The sequence below is a fragment of the Glycine soja genome, chromosome 17, assembly GCF_004193775.1.
Source record: "Glycine soja cultivar W05 chromosome 17, ASM419377v2, whole genome shotgun sequence".
Lineage (NCBI taxonomy): Eukaryota > Viridiplantae > Streptophyta > Magnoliopsida > Fabales > Fabaceae > Glycine > Glycine soja.
This window is the reverse complement of record NC_041018.1, coordinates 26,194,005-26,213,178: the sequence shown is the minus strand read 5'-3', so window position 1 is coordinate 26,213,178 and position 19,174 is coordinate 26,194,005. Positions and strand designations below refer to the sequence as shown.

General features: G+C 33.2%; 1 protein-coding gene across 1 annotated transcript; it reads left to right on the top strand.

Moving 5' to 3' along the window:
• Window positions 1-11,860: 11,860 nt before the first annotated feature.
• On the top strand, window positions 11,861-16,844 carry LOC114392575 (protein NRT1/ PTR FAMILY 1.2-like). The gene is made up of 4 exons (XM_028353759.1): window positions 11,861-12,045; window positions 12,281-12,498; window positions 14,598-15,142; window positions 15,718-16,844. The coding sequence occupies exons 1-4, from the start codon at window positions 11,940-11,942 to the stop codon at window positions 16,580-16,582; spliced, it is 1,734 nt and encodes a 577-aa protein (XP_028209560.1). The 5' UTR covers window positions 11,861-11,939; the 3' UTR covers window positions 16,583-16,844.
• The last annotated feature ends 2,330 nt before the right edge of the window (window positions 16,845-19,174 follow it).

The window sequence follows — 19,174 nt, the reverse complement described above, 5'->3', positions numbered from 1 at the left end:
TATACAACCATTGATTGGCCGCTTCGAGATATTTGGCACCCTTTCTTGCACAATATGTGAAGTCCCGAGACGTGCCAAAAATCAAAAGGAAGCAGGCTTACGCAATCCTTGAAAATTCCGTGATGTGACGGAAATCGAAAAGAGGTATTTTTCGCAACCCGTGAGTTATCGTAACTTCTTCGAGAGCTAAAAAAAGGGGTAAATACATAATTCGTAAAGATCCGTAACCTTGCGGAAGGAAAATAAGTATTGTTACGAAATTCGTAAAGTTTCGTAACGTTACGGAAAAAGAATTACCAAAAAAGGTAAAGGGGGTGCATTTAGTAAAAAGGGGAGTACAAATAGCAATCAGCCCGACTTGGGCCTTCCAAATTCTTCCTCCAGAAGGCTGTTGCTTCTGGAGGAAGCAACCTAGCTCGCCTGGGCGAGCTGGGTGGCAAGCTCCTCCCCTATTTTGCTATAAATAGGGGGAGGAGTGAAGGGAGAAGGGGTTCAGCCTTCTTGGCACTTCTTATTCTCTCAAAATTGCTGAGGAAAATTATTTCCGTGAAGAAAATCCAAGCCAAGGCGCTTCCGTAACGTTTTCGTGAGTAATTACGCGAAGATTCTCGACCGTTCTTCAACATTCATCGTTCGTTCTTCATTTTCTTCAGTCTTCAACGGGTAAGTACCTCAAACCGAGCTTTTCAATTCATTCTATGTACCCGTGGTGGTCCACATTTTGTTTCATGTATTTTTATTCTCGTTTTCATTCGCTTTTTATACCCCTTTTGACGTGCTTAAGTCATTTATTTAAGTCATTTCTCGCCTAATCTAAAAATAAAATAAATTTCCACCGATCGTTTGAATTGCATCATCCGTTAATTTCGGTTAAAATGAATTCTGACCGTTCGGTCATGCCGTAACCACGTGGGAAATCAAAAAAGAGGTAAAATAATAATATAATAATCAAAAAATACCTTTTAGTAAAATAAAGCGAAAAATCAATCGGACGTTTTCTCTTTGGGATTTCTCATTCTTAATTGAATTGACTAATAACTAAAGTGAAACTAAGGCTAAAATCAACTCGCCTAGTCAAGCTCGTCCACAAAAAATAGGGTTTTGAAAGTTTATCATTTCAGTTTCTTACCAAGTAAAAATGATCATTTTTTAAGGTCCAACGCCTTAAAATGATCGCCTTTCAAGTAAAAAGAAACACTTGATTCACGCATAAGGAAGAACTACGTAGGTCTGATTTCCTCTTTGACGGATGGTACGTAGGAGCAAAAGCCCCGCTTTTGTCGACCTCAAAAAATAAAAAGAACTAAAAGTTAAGATAATACAATTTCCACAATTCCAAAAATAGGTTGTTGTCCTTCGAGACAAACATAAGAGGTGCTAATACCTACCTCAAGCGTAAATACAACTCCCGAACTTAGAATTTTCATTTTGACCGGTTTCCTTCGGTTTTTCCGACGTTTTCCACAAATAAACGTTGGTGGCGACTCCGCGCATCTTTCCTCCTTTGGAAAGCGCACCCGTGAGCCTCGCCTCACTCGCCCGCAAAAGGGCACGTTGCGACATCCACCATCAAATCTTATTCGGAGCCCCATGAATTGATTGCCTAGCGTTATTCATGCATACTCCACGATCGAGTCTGGAGCCCCACGAATTGATTGCCTAGCGCTGTTCGTGCATCCTCCACCATCAAATCTTATTCAGAGCCCTATGAATTGATTGCCTAGCGCTGTTCATTCATCCTCCACCATCGAGTCTGGAGCCCTACGAATTGATTGCCTAGCGCTGTTCGTGCATCCTCCACCATCAAATCTTATTCGGAGCCCTATGAATTGATTGCCAAGCATTGTTCATGCTTCGTCCACCATCGAGTCTGGAGCCCCACGAATTGATTGCCTAGCGCTGTTCGTGCATCCTCCACCATCAAATCTTATTCGGAGCCCCATGAATTGATTGCCTAGCGCTGTTCATGCATCTTCCACCATCGGGTCTGGAGCCCCACGAATTGATTGCCTAGCGCTGTTCGTGCATCCTCCACCATCAAATCTTATACGGAGCCCCATGAATTGATTGCCTAGCGCTGTTCATGCATCCTCCACCATTGAGTCCGGAGCCCCACGAATTGATTGCCTAGCGCTGTTCGTGCATCCTCCATCATCAAGTCCGGAGTCCCATGAATTGATTGCCTAACGTTGTTCATGCATCCTCCACCATTGAGTCCGATGCCCCACGAATTGATTGCCTAGCGTTGTTCGTGCATACTCCATCATCGAGTCCGGAGTCCCATGAATTCAGTGTCTTGTCTTTACTTTCCTCCTATCTTCGATAAAAGGTAAGTAAAGAGGGGCAACTGTCATACCCTAATTTCCTCCGGGGACCATTTGTTTGATGGCATGCAACCTTCTCTTGACTGCTTCGAGGAACTTGACACCCATCGTTAAGCAATCCGTGAAGTTCCGCGACATGTCGAGAGTCGAAAGGAAACATTATTGCGTAATCTGTAAAGTTCTGTAACATTCTAGAAGCCGAAGAGGGGATGGTTGCGTAATCCGTAAAGTTTCGTGACATTACGGAAAGAAAACAAGTATCATTACGTAATTCATGAGGTTCCGTAACATTACGGAAAAAGAATCAACAAAAAAGGGGCAAAGGGGTGTATTTAGTAAAATGGGGGTGCAAATATAAATTTTCAAATCTGGGCCCTACTAGAGGTTTCTGGGCATTTTCTTGCTTAAGGTGGAAGCAACCTAGCTCGCCTGGGCGAGCTGGGTGGCAACCACCTCCCCTGTTTTGTTAAAAAATGGCTTCCGGGACACCCGTAATGCTTCCGTAAAATTTCCATAACCCTAAATAAGCATATTTCACATAATATGGGTGAGAAGGAAGAGAAAAAAGAAGAAAATTAAGTCCTATAGGCTTCCGTAACTTTTCCATAAATTACGAAAGATGGGGGTGAACTTATCAAAATGGGGGGGGGGTGCAAATAACAATTTTGAAATTGGGCCTTCCAAAGTATTTTCGAAACTTATCAAAATGAGGCTGTTCTAAGGGTCCCTGATTCCCCTTGGCTATGCATTTCAGCTGTTTTGGGTGAAAAAAATTGTTTCCGTGAAGAAAATCCAAGCCGAGGTGCTTCCGTAACGCTTCCGAGAGGTTTCCGTAAGCAAATCCTTGAAGGTTTTCCTCCGTTCTTCATCCGTTTTTTGTTCTTTAACGGGTAAGTTTCCAAATCCGAGAATTTTAATTCATTTCTTGGTTTTGGCTTTCATCTTTATTTCGTTCAATTTTGGTTTCTTTTTCTTCTGTTTTTAACGAGTTTTAACCGATCGTTTAAGCCGTTTTCTCGCCTAATAAATGATGAAATGAATTTCAACCGATTATTTGTATTGTAATTCCGTTTAATCACTGTTAAAACAAAATATAACCGATCATTCATGCTGTAACCTCGGTTAAACCAAAAAAGGGCAAAATAATAATAAAATAATCAAAAATATCTTTAAATAAAATAATAAAAAAAAATTGATCGGACGTTTTTCTTTGGAAGTTTCCTTGAATGAATTGACTAATAACCAAAGTGAAACAAAGGCTAAAATCAACTCACAAATCAAGCTTTGTCCGTAAAAATCACTGAAAACCGCTTTAGGGTCCAACGCCTTAAAACGGTCCTCTTTGCTTTTATCGGTTAACATGGACCGTTCAAAAGCATAAAATCAACATGTAACTTTACCGCATTCGCGAGAACTACGTAGGTCTAATTTCCTCTTCGATGGAGGATACGTAGGAGCAAAAGCCCCGCTTTTGTCGACCTCGTGAAATGGTTAAAGGTCCAACGCCTTAGCTTTCTCACCATTGAAAATGGATCATTTTAAGGTCCAACGCCTTAAATGACCACCTTCCAAAGTAAAAAGAATCACTTGATTTGCCCCTTTTGAAAGAACTACGTAGGTCTGATTTCCTCTTCGATGGAGGATACGTAGGAGCAAAAACCCCGCTTTTGTCGACCTCAAAAAATAAAAAGAGACAAAAGTTTAGGATACATGATTTCACAACTCTAAATTTAAGGCTGTTGTCTTTTGGGACAAACGTGAGAGGTCCTAATACCTTCCTCAAGCGTAAACATAACTCCCGAATCTGGAATATTCTTTATGATCGGCTTCCTTCGGTTTTTCTAACGTTTTCCTTTCAATAAACGTTGGTGGCGACTCCGTGCATTTTCCTCCCATGGAGGACGCACCCGTGAGCCTCGCCTCGCTTGCTCACAAAAGGGTAGGTTGCGACACAAGTAAACATCATAAATAATCTATCAACAAATATTTTGATAATATTCCAACCTGTATTGTTGTTCATATTGATAGTGAAATTATATAAGTTTCTTACCGTAAAGAGAGAGAGAGAGAGAGAGAGAGAGAATTTTGAGTCCAAACTGATGTAATTAAAAAGCTAATATTCTAACCAATGACAAACAAATAATAGTGGCTTTTGCACATGTTCATAGTTAAGATGTTCATGGTTTTGCATGATAATAGAACGGTAACAATGGATTTTGTAACTAGTAAGTACTATTGTTAGGGAATCTCTACTTCTTATATTATGTTAAAAAGATATGAGTAATGCTATCCCGAGTCCTCTTATCAATCTTCCTTCAAATTTTCCCGTTACCTTATGAAGTAATATTAAACGATAAAGTAAATAAAATGATTTTTTCTCTTAAAGGTAAACCAACTTTTTCAACACAAAAACATTCATTATATATGTCTATGATTTCCTTGCGACTGTATAATCATTTATATTTGATATGCAGTAAAATGAAACTATACTCGAATAAAACATAGCATTAGAAGAAAAACAAAGGTAATATTTATACACTTGATCACCCAATTTATTTGTCATCGTTCCAACTATTGAGCATACATGCTACCATGCCGATACAAGAGATATAACGAGAGAAACTTAAACAAGAAAGGTTGAACATCACACACAAACTTTATCATGAATCTACTCTTCACCAAGGAAGAAAACAGTGGGCTTTTTGGGCTCAGTGATCTCCACAGTCCCTTCCAACATCTTGGCCACCTTCCCCATAGTGGGCCTTAACTCAGGCCTATCTTGCAAACACCACATTGCAGTCTTCACCATCCTATTAACCATCTTAAAGTGTGCCCTACTATCATAAGCATCCCTAATTTGCCCATCCAAAATCTCCTCCCCTCTCATCTTCTTAAACATCTTATCAAAGGCCCAACCAGGGAAGTACCACTCCTCACTCCTAACCACAAAACCTTGGATCTCACAGTTCCTAATCCCACTCACAAGCTCCAAAAGCACCATGCCAAAACTATACACATCAGCCTTTGAGGTAATTGGGTCTGCAGTGATCCATTCTAGTGCCATGTACCCTAGTGTGCCCTTCCTCCTAGACATGGTGGCCATGTCCTCTTTTTTCCTCAACTTGGCAAGCCGAAAATCTGATATCTTGGGACAAAAGTCATCACATAGTAGAATTTTCTCTAGCTTGATGTCATAGTGCAAAACCCACTCCAAACACTCCTCATGTAAGTAGGCAATGGCCCTTGCCATACCAAGGGCTATTATGTACCTCATGCTCTAATCCAAAACATGTATTTCTTGTTGTGGTGTGTTTGGATTCAAACTACTTGATTGCTCCTTAAGATTGTTATTGTTATGATACTTATTGACCCTGAAGAGGTACTTGTCCAATGATCCACCAGGGATGTGTTCATAGACAAGTACCCTTTGGCCCTTCTCAGCATAGAATCCCCACAGCCTCACCAAGTTGAGGTGGTGCATTCTGGCAATGATTGTGACTTCTGCCCAAAACTCAGCATCTCTACCTGTGACATTCTATAGGCACTTCACTGCCACCACTCTATGGTCATACGAATGTAGCAAGCCATACGAATGCAACAAGCATATGCAAACTTCATCACATACATAGCATAAGATCTAATTTTGCAGTAAAAAATAACATAACAGGTTCCGATCACCTAACCTTTTCAATTTCTTCTAAAAGATGTGTGTTCTCCTTTGTCCCTTCCTTGTCCCAACCTATTTCATTAAACCATGTGAACAACATCCATTTTGGTTAATAGCAGTTAATGCACTTCCAACATCAGTTTCTACAATACACACACATCCATAATTAATATCTCAAGGTAATTCTTGTTCCTTGACCTTCAATCATGGCCGGTGAAGTAGCTCTATGAGCTACCTTACCTTATAGCTCTATGGCCATTCAGAGATCTATTTTAAATCTCTGAAGTATTCCTAATCACACCATTGGAAATTAACACAATTTCTCCATTATAACATGCACTACAACATAAAGACACAATTTTATAAAAACCTCTTTGCTTCTTATATTACGAGAAGGAGATGCTCTGTTGACGAGTTAAGAACACCTGCTTAAGCTATTGAAGAACTTGGCTTAGGGAATAAAAAGAAGGAAAATGTTCATGCATGTCAGCTTGTGGATGGTTTGGCTAATTGAAGGGTTATATTGAGGAGAAAAGAAAAAGAGAGGTTGGTTTATGTTGGGTGGTGGTAGATGATCTGTGGAGGTTGCAAGCATAATGAAGGTGATCAATTTGAGAGGTGTGAGTAAAACAAGCTATCCGTGAAGAAGAAATTAAGTGAAAGGGTTCTATATGTTAAGTGTGAGTATGTATTGTGTGGAAAAAGCTAGAAATTAGAGAGTTTTCTTTTAAAAAACTACATATAATTAAAATACTTGTTTTGAAGAAAGCTTATAAGAAAATCCTTATAGCCACTTAATTTAACTAAGAGATCTGTTTAATAAGCTTTTGTGCTTAATCTTATAAAATAAGTTGCTACAACAATACATATATAACTTGAAATAACATACCTTAATTTAGAAGGCATACATAGTCTAGACACCATAGTTTAAAATTGAATTATTTAGTGCAAAGGTATAAATGAAAATATAATTATAACTTGAAATAACATACCTTAATTTATAGGTAATCTCCTAATTGCAATTGCTTTGCTTCATGAGTTAACCAAAATCAACCTTGGCCTGCACTCAAAGAACAAAACCTTCAAAATAGTATCCAAAACACCCCTTTTACTCCCAATATCTCAAACCCAATTTCAATTTCAAAATAGTATCAAAAACCTTGGCCTACACATAACCCATTTATGTGTGTTGATTGGAAGCTAAATCCAGACCCCAGAACTTACTGCCACAAAACATCAACTTATCAGACTTCAACCCTCAACAACACCAAAGTCCAACCATAAACAAGCCTAACTCAAATTCTGTTCATCATGCAAACCCAATGTCTGTGTCTACCCCTCACACAAAGACCAGTACCAATAAAGCCATTCTCTAGTGGGGGTGATTATTATTTTCTAACACAAAAGCAACCTAATAAGTCTACCCCTCAAACAAAGCCCAGTAGCAATCTACCCCTCCAGAAATCACAATTCTCATTCAGACAACATTATACTCTAAACAAATAAACAAACAAAAAAGTTCTAATCATACTCATAAACCAAAAAATTTCTAATCATACTCATACGCGTGTAGCAAAATAACAATATTTACATAACCATACTCATAAACCAGATATAACCAAAATTATAAAATAGGCACCTTGGGAGCACGAAGCACCTTGTGAGCACATTGCGAGCACCAACGGACTGAAAGTCACCACCTTGAGCACCTTGCAAGCACGAACCTCTTTGCAATGACCACCTGGGTAACGTACAGTTACAAAGAAGAAGAAAAGGAGAAAAAACAAACAAACAAACAAATAACAACAGGAACAAGAAGAAGAAGAAAACCCTGTACCGTGAAGTCGCGAAGAACAAAACCCTGTACCGTGAGGTCGCGAAGAACAAAACCCTATACTGTGAGTTCGCCAAGAACAAAACCCTGTACCGTGAGCCTGTACCTAGGTAACATACAGTTACAAAAGCTTGTACTGTGAGGTCGCAAAGAAGAAGAAGCGAGGAAGAAGAAGAAAAATAGAGCACGAGGAAAGTAGGGCTCGCGTTCTCTAATTTTAAATTATAAAGACAACACTGGTTTTCTTAAAAAAAAAAACTGATGTTAATCCATAGATGTTAACGTTAACATCGGTTTTATGAGAAAAACCGATGCTAACGTATCATATCTTAACATCAATTTTTCAAAAAACCGATGTTAATGCATACACGTTAACATCAGTTTTTCAAAAAACCGATGTTAACGTATGATATGTTAACATCGGTTTTTAAAGAACCGATGTTAGCGTGTATGCATTAACATCAGTTTTTTGAAAAACTGATGTTAAGAAGTATACTTTATTTAGAAATATGCCACCGCGTTTAACTTAACATCAGTTTTGGCTAAAACCGATGTTAATAGGCCGATGTTAAAACTGCTTTTTGTAGTAGTGCATATTAGATTAAGGTTTCATTATTTTTGGGCCTTGTATTTAGGGCTCCATAATATAGGTAAGGTACCATAGAAATGTAGGATTTTTCAGCCCTTGTATTTTAGGGCACCTAGACTAGTTTTTGTATTACAGGTAGTTTTGTAATTTCACATGCATTAAGTGAATATTTGATGTGTGTGATTGGAAATAAATTTAATTAAATTGGGAGAAGCCTAATCCAATTAAATTTTAGAGGGGGAGGTGAGTATTTGCTTGCTACACCCCATTGCCACATTATATAGTCACACTTTGTGCATGTCCTTCATGCTTTACATGCCTCATGACACCTAAGCACACTTAGTGAAGAATCTTGGACTTGATCTTGGATTAGTGAGCTGAACCATAGCTAATAATAATAATCAGAATAAAATTAAATATGTATTTCATTGTTTATATAATTTTAAAGTATGAATAATGATTGATATCATTGTAGTGAAATAGACAATGATATTTTATAAAATATATTGTATATTTCAATCATATTAGTTTTAGGTCTAATTAAATAAGTTACTCACTGTTACAATTATATTATGTAGTATCTATGATAGTTATTATTATTATTATTAATATTCATTTTCTCTCTTCTATTTGTTATCGTCGTCAAGTATATGGACGGATGGAGATGATTAACGAATAAGATACAATCTTGTGGTACTCCATTCATGCTTATCTTAACTATCATTTATAGATTTTTTTAACAAAATAATTATGTATAAACATAGACGTAAATACTTTTTACTTTTTTTTATTTTTTTGGGTTTAATTTTGTTTTCTAAATTTTTAAAAAATACTTTGATTTGTTCTTATGTTTTAATTGTCAAGCTAATGCTCCAAGTTAGGCTAACATTTTTTTCTCAATATACTTATCATGAATGCATTTTAATATGTTATCCGTTTAAGATTTTTACTTCATAGTTTAATATTTTGTAAATAATATACTAATAATAATAATCTCAATAAAATTAAATATTTATTTAATTGTTAATAAAATTTTAAAATATGAATAACGATTGATATCATCATAGCTAAATAGACAATGATATTTTATAAAATATATTATATATTTTAATCATATTAGTTTTGATTCTAATTAAATTAGTTATTCATGGTTACCGTTATACTATGTAAGTATCTATGGTAATTATTATTGTTATTAATATTCATTTTCTCTTTTCTATATTTATTTATTATCGTCGTCGAGTAACATCAATGAAGACGATTAATGAATAAGATACAATCTTGTGTTTCTCCATTCATGCTTATCTTAACTATCATTTATACATTTTTTACAAAATAATTATATATAAACATAAGATTAACTATTTTTTTAATTTGTTTATTTTTTTGGGTTTAATTTTATTTTCTAAATTTTTAAAAACTACTTTGATTTGTTCCCATGTTTTAATTGTCAAGCTGATGCTCCAAATTAGTCTGACATTTTTTTCAATATATTTATCATGAATGTATTTTAATATGTTAACGGTTTTAGATTTTTACTTCATAGGTTAGCTTTTTGTAAATAATATACTAATAACATATCTAATAACAATAATTTCAATAAAATTAAATATGTATTTCGTTATTTATAAAATTTTAAAATATGAATAACAATTGATATCATTGTCGAGAGATAGATAGTGATATTTTATAAAATATATTATATATTTCAATCATATTAGTTTTGGTTCTAATTAAATATGTTCTCCACGGTTACAATTATATTATATAAGGATCTATGATAACTATTATTGTTATTAATATTCATTTTATCTCTTCTATACTTGTTTATGATCGTCATCCAATATATGAATGGGGATGGAGATGATTAACGAATAAGATAGAATCTTGTGTTGCTCCATTCATGCTTATCTTAACAATCATTTATATATCTTTTTACAAAATAACTATATATAAAGATAAGATTAAATACTTTTTATTTTTTGGGTTTAACTTTGTTTTCTAATTTTTTAAAAAATACTTTGATTTGTTTTAATATTTTAATTATCAAGCTGATGGCTTCAAATTAGTCTGATAATTATTTTTCAATATAATTATCATTAATGCATTTCAATATGTTGACAGTTTTAGATTCTTACTTCATAAATAGTTTTTTTGAAAATAATATACTAACAATATTTCTAACAACAATAGCCTTAATAAAATAAATATGTATTTCATTGTTTATAAAATTTTAAAACATTAATAATCATGGATATCATCGAAGCTAAATAGATAGTGCTATTTTATAAAATATATTATATATTTCAATAATATTAGTTTTAGTTCTTATTTAATAAGTTTTACACGGTTATAACTAAATGTATATAATTATATTATACATTTAATTTTGCAGCTTATTCGTAGGCCTGCACGGTATTGTATTATTTTATGAAAGAAAGAAGATTCACTCATTTGATTTTCAAAGATGCTGAAATGTCACATTATTTACAATAATGGGAGAAAGAGAGTAAAAATTGACTCTAGCGGTTAATTATGCTTTGTTTTGATTATATTTATAAATTGAATACAATGTAATTGTATCATATGCCATTTTTTGTAAATAAACAATTGTGGTCGAAATTTTCCTACAAATAATTAATGTTTCTAAATTTAAATACTTTGTTAATTGATAGTTTATTATATAATATTTGTTTTATTTTACTTGACCTTCAAATTAGTTTCAACGTGTTGATTATAAATTTTTTAGCTTATATTTATTTTTGTTCTCATTTTATTAGTTTCCAATTGAATACATGATAATATTATCTAATATTATAACTTTATGTCTATAACTATGCTGTAAATATAACTTTTCGGCATACACGGGCGTACGCACGGGTACTTAACTAAGTATTAACTCATTTATTTTGTTTTCTTTTCTTTAAAGCTTAAGTATGTAACTCTTATCTACTTCAGTATACTTTTAATTATCTATTATAATGTAGTAAATAATAAAGTATAATAATAACTATACTTAAATTACATATTTACGTTTAAATTATTGTTATTCTTACCTTCATTAAAATTTTAATACATCCTAACTAAGGCCTAGTTTACTTTGTATTATTAATTTATTTCAAATTATTATTTTTCAAACATTAAAAAAAATTAAATTTTTAATTTAAACACAATTTCAATAGAAAAAAACTGTAGAATGACCCGTGCACGCACAGGTCACTAATTAGTTCATATATAAAAAATTACTCACACAGTGACATGTGTTTTTTGAAAGAAGCTGGATCCTCAAGAACTTGACATTTGTCCTTCAAAATATTCGGCAAAATTTTTCTTTTTGAAGAAATAATTCGGCAAATTGAGTATAGGACGAAGTTGAATAAGTTAAAATCAGTATTTGTTATCTAATTGAAAAATGCTACTTTCTTTTTCATCCACATATAAACTCCGATGTTTTACGCCTTTTAATTTCTTTGCACCATACTCTTTCATTCAATTCAACGCCACACTTCATAGAAAAGAAAAGCGATGGAGTCTTCCGGTGCAGCGAATGAGAAGCTCTTAGAAAATGGCACTTCTTCTGATAAACCCACAAAGGGAAAGGGTGGTTTAAGAACCATGCCCTTCATCATAGGTACTACTCGCTCACTCACTTTAACTTCAATAATAAACATTTCATTCACTTCTCGTAGGGGTGAATATACGAACTCAGATCCACAGAATGTTCAGTTAAGCATGCGAACCTTACGAATAATAATGTTTTTTTTTTTTTAAATTCCGCATAGTTATAAAGGGTTACTCAATCACTCACTCTTTAATAAACGATGTTGTTTTGACTATGTTTTGTTGTGGAAAAAATTATGAATCAGTGAACGAGTGTCTGGAGAAGGTGGCGAGCTACGGGATCATGCCTAACATGATACTGTATCTGAGCAACGATTACGGCATGGCTATTGTGGAGGGCACAAAAGTAATTAACACTTGGTCTGCCATGTGCAGCGTTTTATCCTTATTCGGGGCCTTTCTCTCAGACTCTTACTTTGGTAGATTCATCGTCATTTGCATCGGTTCCTTCTCCAGCCTTCTTGTAAGTCATGCTAAAAAACACGTGTCCAGTGATGTATGTGTATTTGCTAATTGATTGGATAAGGAAATTGTCTAGTTAGTGTCCAAAGAACGCTTAAATTTCATCATCCTTTTTGCAATGTTTTCTTTGTATAAACCACAGCATTATTTTTTTTATATACAATTTTGAAATTAAATTAAATTTTGTCCTCTAATTTATTATTTAGGTTTAAATTTAATCAATTTAAAAAATTAGTAGATTAAATTGAATCCAAGAAAAACTAAAGGACCAAATTGAATCTAAAAAATAAATTAAAGGACTAAAAAACTAATTTAACCTACAATTTTTTCATATACAATGGTTGCACTAGGTTTGACTTCATACATTTTATACCAAGATCCATCACTAGGCCAACCCTAGTAGGTTAAACTACAGTTTTTTTTTTTTTTTTTGAATACATACTCTCTCTCCTATTTTTTCCTAATCTATACCATTTTGTAATTTAATTTCTAATCTACATTACTTTGGACTTTTTGTTTTGATTCACACCATTTTGTAAATGAACTTGGACAAAAAGATCTCACAGCTGCAAACTCAAATGAACGTGAATACACTCTATCTCACCTTTTTTGTTTTTATTTTAATTTAAAATATAAATAGTATATTATATAATTTTTAAAATTGGTTTTAAAATTACTTATTTATTAAATTAAATTTTATAATTTTTTTGTTGTTTTTTAAAAGAAAAATATACAGATAAAGAAAAAGAAAATAAATTGGATAAAATTAGAGTACAATTTTTTAGTTATATTGTATGTAATTTTATAGTTAAATTTGATAATTTTTTTTGTTATGTTCGTTAATTAAAAAATAAGAAAATTAGTTAGTAGTATTAAAACAAATTAAAAAATACAATGAAAAAATAATTGATACATCTATCTTATACAATAGACATAAAATTTCAAAGTGTAGTAACTATGATGATAGTCGAAAATAATGAAACATATTAAAAATACAATTACAATGCAAAAATGAAAAAACTAATGATGATCTAAAATATGTTGTGTAGGATACGTGTCTTCTTGTATTTCGATTACTGGTTTGTTAAAAGTAACCAAAAATTTTATTATGCAAAATTTTTAAATAATTTTAAAACCAATTAAAAAATTATATAATATAATATTTATATTTTATAATATTTTAAATTAAAAAAAAACAAAAAGGTGAGAGAAAGTGTATTCATATTCATTTGAGTTTGCAGCGGTGCCTCTTTGACCATGTTCATTTGCAAAATGGTGTGAATCAAAACACGAAAGTCTAAAGTAGTGTAGATTGTGAATTAAATTATAATGTGATGTAAATTGAGAAAAAATAGGAGAGAGGGTGTATTCACTGAAAAAAAAACCGTTAAACTACATTATTTTTCATTGGAAGTAATTTTATTCAAATCCTATTGGATAACTATGGGCGGCAAGGTTCTTCCTCACATTAATACAATTTTGAATTTTTGATGTATCTATTAACTTGTCATTTAATATTTAATAGAAGATTCATGTGATATTTTATTGTACATCTATGCCAGCAAGCACTGTATTGGTATCTCAACATCTCTTTTAAATATTGAATGTCAAGTTAATGGATGAAATAAAATGGCATTATTAAAATTATGGGATTGAATTCATAAAAAAAAAGGGTGGGGGAAGTGTTGTAATACAAGTGCGATTAAGCAAAAACATTGTTCAAAAGCTTCTTTATTTGCCTGTCGTGTCATGATTCAAGGAATTCTGTAAAACTTTGTTCAGAAAATTGCTTCAGGCGCACTACCTAATCCAAGATCCTAAACACTGACATAGTAGCTTGATGTTATATTTAAATGAGAGCCATTGAACTTCTTGCCGAAATTTATTCATATCTCAAGTTTGTAATTACTTTTGTTGGTGTAGGCTAGAGTCATCATTCATGGCTTGCTTATGTGTACTCTTGCATAGGGTGTTTAATAATGCTCAACTGCTTTGATTTCCCAAGGAAATATAGGAAATGTTTTTCATGATACTTGAGATAAAAGTTTCTTTTGATGCTTACTTTCCTAATGCTGCTATAATATTTCATGTCTCTCACAGGGTTTAACCACTTTGTGGTTAACTGCAATGATCCCAGAGCTAAGACCTTCCTGTCAATCACTCATGCTAGGTTGCAACTCTGCTTCAGCTGCCCAACTAGCTGTGTTGTTCCTTTCCCTGGGATTAATTTCCATTGGAGCTGGTTGTGTTAGACCTTGTTCCATTGCATTTGGAGCAGATCAATTGACAATCAAAGTAAGGTCCAATGATGAGAGGCTCTTGGATAGCTACTTTAATTGGTATTATACCTCAGTTGGAGTATCAACTGTGTTTTCCATGAGTGTAATTGTGTACATTCAAGAAAATCTTGGATGGAAAATTGGGTTTGGAATACCTGCTGTGCTAATGTTGGTATCGGCTATCAGTTTCATTCTTGGTTCACCGTTCTATGCCAAAGTGAAGCCAAGTCACAGCTTACTCACTAGTTTTGCACAAGTAGTTGTGGTGGCTGTAAAGAACAGAAAACTTACTCTTCCTGATTGCAACTTTGATCAGTATTATCATGACCGTGATTCGGAGCTGATGGTCCCTACGGATAGCCTTAGGTACTTGTGCATGCCCTCATGATCTAGTTTCCTCTCAATTTCACTTCTCAAATACTCTTTTGCCCCTATATATTTCATGAGAGAAAATTTTCATTATATTTGGATAATAACACTCATTTATTAACTTTGTTTAAGGTAATTAGTTTTGGATTAAATATGTTTAAGGTCCCTGGTAAATGATCAAATTTTATTTTGGGTGTCTAATAAATTTTTTGGTTGTTGTGGGTCCCTAATATATTAAAATATTTGTTTTGAGTTTCTATTGTCAATTAAGTGATGATGTAATACAATAACAACTGTTGATAGTGTTAGCAAGAACAATTTATAAGGTGACATATTATCACTTAATTGATGGTGGGACTCAAAACACAATTCAATATAACAGAGACTCAAAACAACAAAAATTTATTAAAAACCCAGAAAAAAATTCAACTATTTATACCTTAAACATATTTAACCCAGAACAAAAATTTTCACAAGGACTGTAGGGTCATTCTATCACAAACTCATGTTCTGGTCGTATCATCCTATAATACTGAATACTTTGAGTGAACTCAATTTATCTTCTTTTATAGGTGTTTGAACAAAGCTTGCATAATAAGAAATCCTGAGACAATCTCAAACCCTGATGGATCAGTTTCAGATCCATGGAGCCAATGCACAGTGGAACAGGTTGAGTCACTGAAATCTATGCTCAGAATCCTTCCTATGTGGTCCACTGGCATCTTTATGATTACTGCCTCCCAAACCTCATTCTCTATCATCCAAGCTAATACAATGGACCGAAGGTTATTTGGCAATTTCGAGATGCCTGCAGGATCCTTTAGTCTTATCAGTGTAATCACCCTAACAATAATCATTCCCACATATGAGCGCGTAATGGTACCTCTACTAGCAAAATACACAGGCTTGCCTAGAGGATTCAGTTGCAAAACTAGAATTGGGGTAGGATTTTTGTTTGTATGTGTAACTAAGGCAACATCAGCTATAGTTGAAACTATGAGACGAAATGCGGCCATTAAAGAAGGCTTTGAAGACCAACCTAATGCTGTAATTCAAATGTCAGTTTTATGGCTTGTTCCTGAGTTTTTTTTCCTTGGAATAGCTGAGGCTTTCAGCTCAGTTGGGCAGCTTGAGTTTTTCTACAGTTATATTCCCAAATCCATGTCTAGTTTTGCAATGGCTATTTTCACTCTTGAACTAGCTGCTGCTAATACAGTGGCAAGTGTGTTGGTGAGCATTGTGGACAAGGTCACTAGTGTAGGAGGGAACAAGAGCTGGCTATCAACTAACATTAATAGTGGACATCTGAATTACTATTATGCACTGCTCAGTTTCTTAAGTATAATTAACTACCTCTACTTTCTTGCTGTTTGTTGGGCTTATGGTCCTGCTCCGGGGCCAAATCTTGAAGCTTCTGCAGGCAAGGAAGAAGAGTAATTTGATTATAGGGACTTACCTACTTTGTAGATTAGTTTTTAGTAAACAACAGATAGATACTATAAACACTTGGAGAAATTAGAGCATTGTTAGTGGTTTTGTTTGAAAAACTAATAGGTGAAAAGTATATTTGTTGCTAGAGTTTTATTATGCTCTTGCACCGTGTAGGTAGTATAATGATGTAAGATTTAATATGTTTAAAGTCCTCATAAATGATCGAATTTTATTTTGGATTCTTAATAAATTTTTTGGTTGTGTTGAATTCTTAATTTATTAAAACTTTTGTTTTGAGTCTTTCTTGTTAGTTATGTGATGACGTGACACTATTATAATCGTTGATGATATTTAGAAAATTAGTTTGTAAGGTAATATGTCATCACTTAACTGATGATAGAGATTTAAAACAAAGATTTTAATATATCGAGAATTTAAAATAAAGAAAAATTTATTTGGGACTTATAATAAAATTCAGTCATTTTTCAAGGGACTTTTAACATATTTATCTGAGACTTCAAAATTATAGTATTGTTAGTTGTTTTTATAGTGTTGTTATTAGTTTGTTAAACTAATAGGTGAAAAGTATATCTATGCTAAGAGTTTTATTATGCTCTAGGTAGTATAATGATGCAAAAATGGAATGAATCATGAGATGAATGTAGCTTTCGCACACTAATTACTGCTATTGTAGTGGAAGCTTTTACATGATAATGAACTTATTTATATCATTATCAATATTATCATAAACTCTTCTTGTTTCTATCATTTTTTTTCTTCTTCTTATATCATTCAATTCATTGTAGTGTTTACCTACATTGAACGGTTATGAGTACCTCATCCGTATCCGACATAAACTCATCACTCTTTTTTGTCCATCATTGGTAAAAAAAAAAAAAAAAAAAAAAAAAAGCCACCTTAAATTTGATTTATCAAGAAACTAGCACTTCCGGAGACCAAGAGCAAAGCATACTTTTGTTTTCCCATTTGTCTGGCTAATTTTGTACGTGGAACATAACTCACTGCCATATTCTAGGCATGTACTGCTTTGATCTTATTCATCCCTACCATGTTGTTCTCACATTTTTGTGTTACTCTCATTATAATTCTTAATGGTCCATGAGAGCTAAAGATTTGTATGAACCATAAATAAATCTTTAATTTTCTCAAAATTGAGTCTATTTCTTTTTCAAGGAATGAATAAATAGCTTCAATTCCTATCACTACAAGAGGAATAACATGACACTAAAAGGAGGTTCAATACAATTATTTGAAGTTTGGGAATTGCATTTTCATACATAACATACCATTATTTTAGTGTCAAGTTCCACTTATCTTGCAACACATTTATTCCCTTTTTCTTATAGACAACATAGTAATGTTAGTCCAAAGAAAGTATCACTCAACTTTTTCATATATATATTTAGATGTCAAAGATGTAACAAAATTGCTCGTTCCACTTGGAGATCCACTACTAAATTATTGTAAAAATTCCTATAAATAAATGTTAAAAGAAGAAGCTAAAATTGAATTAACATTGATAGATCATGAAAAAAAGTATCAATTTGCATAAATCCATAAATGTCCGAAAAACATGAATGCACGTAAATTTAAAGTACAAAAAAATAACTATATTTTTGGTGCGAGATTTAAAGTGGGTTGAATGGTTAAGGAAGAAGGGAAATACGGAAATGTTATTGGTTCAATCTCTTCTACTAACAAAAAAAAAAATAATACTAACAATTAATATGTGTCGATAAAAAAAATTATATTTTGGATGCTTTTGGGTTATCAAATGTGTTGAAGCTTATAAAAAGAAGACTTGGAGGAAGCAAAAGGGGGATTATGAAACGTAAAATAGGGAACCCAAAAAAAAGTGCTCGAGGTTGACCTAAAGTATGCTGACCTCCCTTGTTTGCTGTTTGGTATGTGGAAATTTTGTACCATGGGGACATTTGAACTTGAGATTTTTACTTAGGAATGGTTTGTAATCTTTGCATGCTTGTCTTGTACAAGTCATCATCATTATTTTTGTGTCTTCTGCAAACTTATTAAGAGGTGTTGTCCCATTTTGACATGGTGGTATGCATAGTTATTTGATGTTTAACAAAAATATAAAGTATTGATTATTTGTGTTATCATGTGTTAGAAAAAGCATGACATACTACATAATGAGCTTTTAAGTTTGACACGTATTCTAGAAAGCTATTATGAGGAAGCGTCAACACTCAATGGACGACTATGTGTAAACTGGCGTTATTAAGTGTCCTCTACTTGTAAGTGTTTGTGTTATGTTGAGTAACTCTTGTTAAGAGAATGACAAGGACTCTAAATCAATTCTTAAACGTTTTATTCATTCACATGAGTCAAAATCTGTCTTTGATCTTTTATAAAACCTATTCTTATTAAGTAATGGGCGATTGTCCATTTGTCTGACTTAAACGTGTCTTTGACAAGTAGATGACTTTTTCAAAAACCTTATATCTTATGAGAAAATTACACACTATTCAACTCTCCTTTTTTCTAGTGTGATTTATTCTATTTCAATTGGTATTAGAGCTCGACCTCTTGGGTTGAGTATCTAACTGTTACAGAGGA

Coding starts and splice junctions, on each gene's coding strand:
- LOC114392575 (XM_028353759.1), top strand. CDS start 11,940: ATGGAGTCTTCCGGTGCAGCGAATGAGAAGCTCTTAGAAAATGGCACT. Junction 12,046..12,280: donor AACCATGCCCTTCATCATAG/GTACTACTCGCT, acceptor ATTATGAATCAG/TGAACGAGTGTCTGGAGAAG. Junction 12,499..14,597: donor GTTCCTTCTCCAGCCTTCTT/GTAAGTCATGCT, acceptor TGTCTCTCACAG/GGTTTAACCACTTTGTGGTT.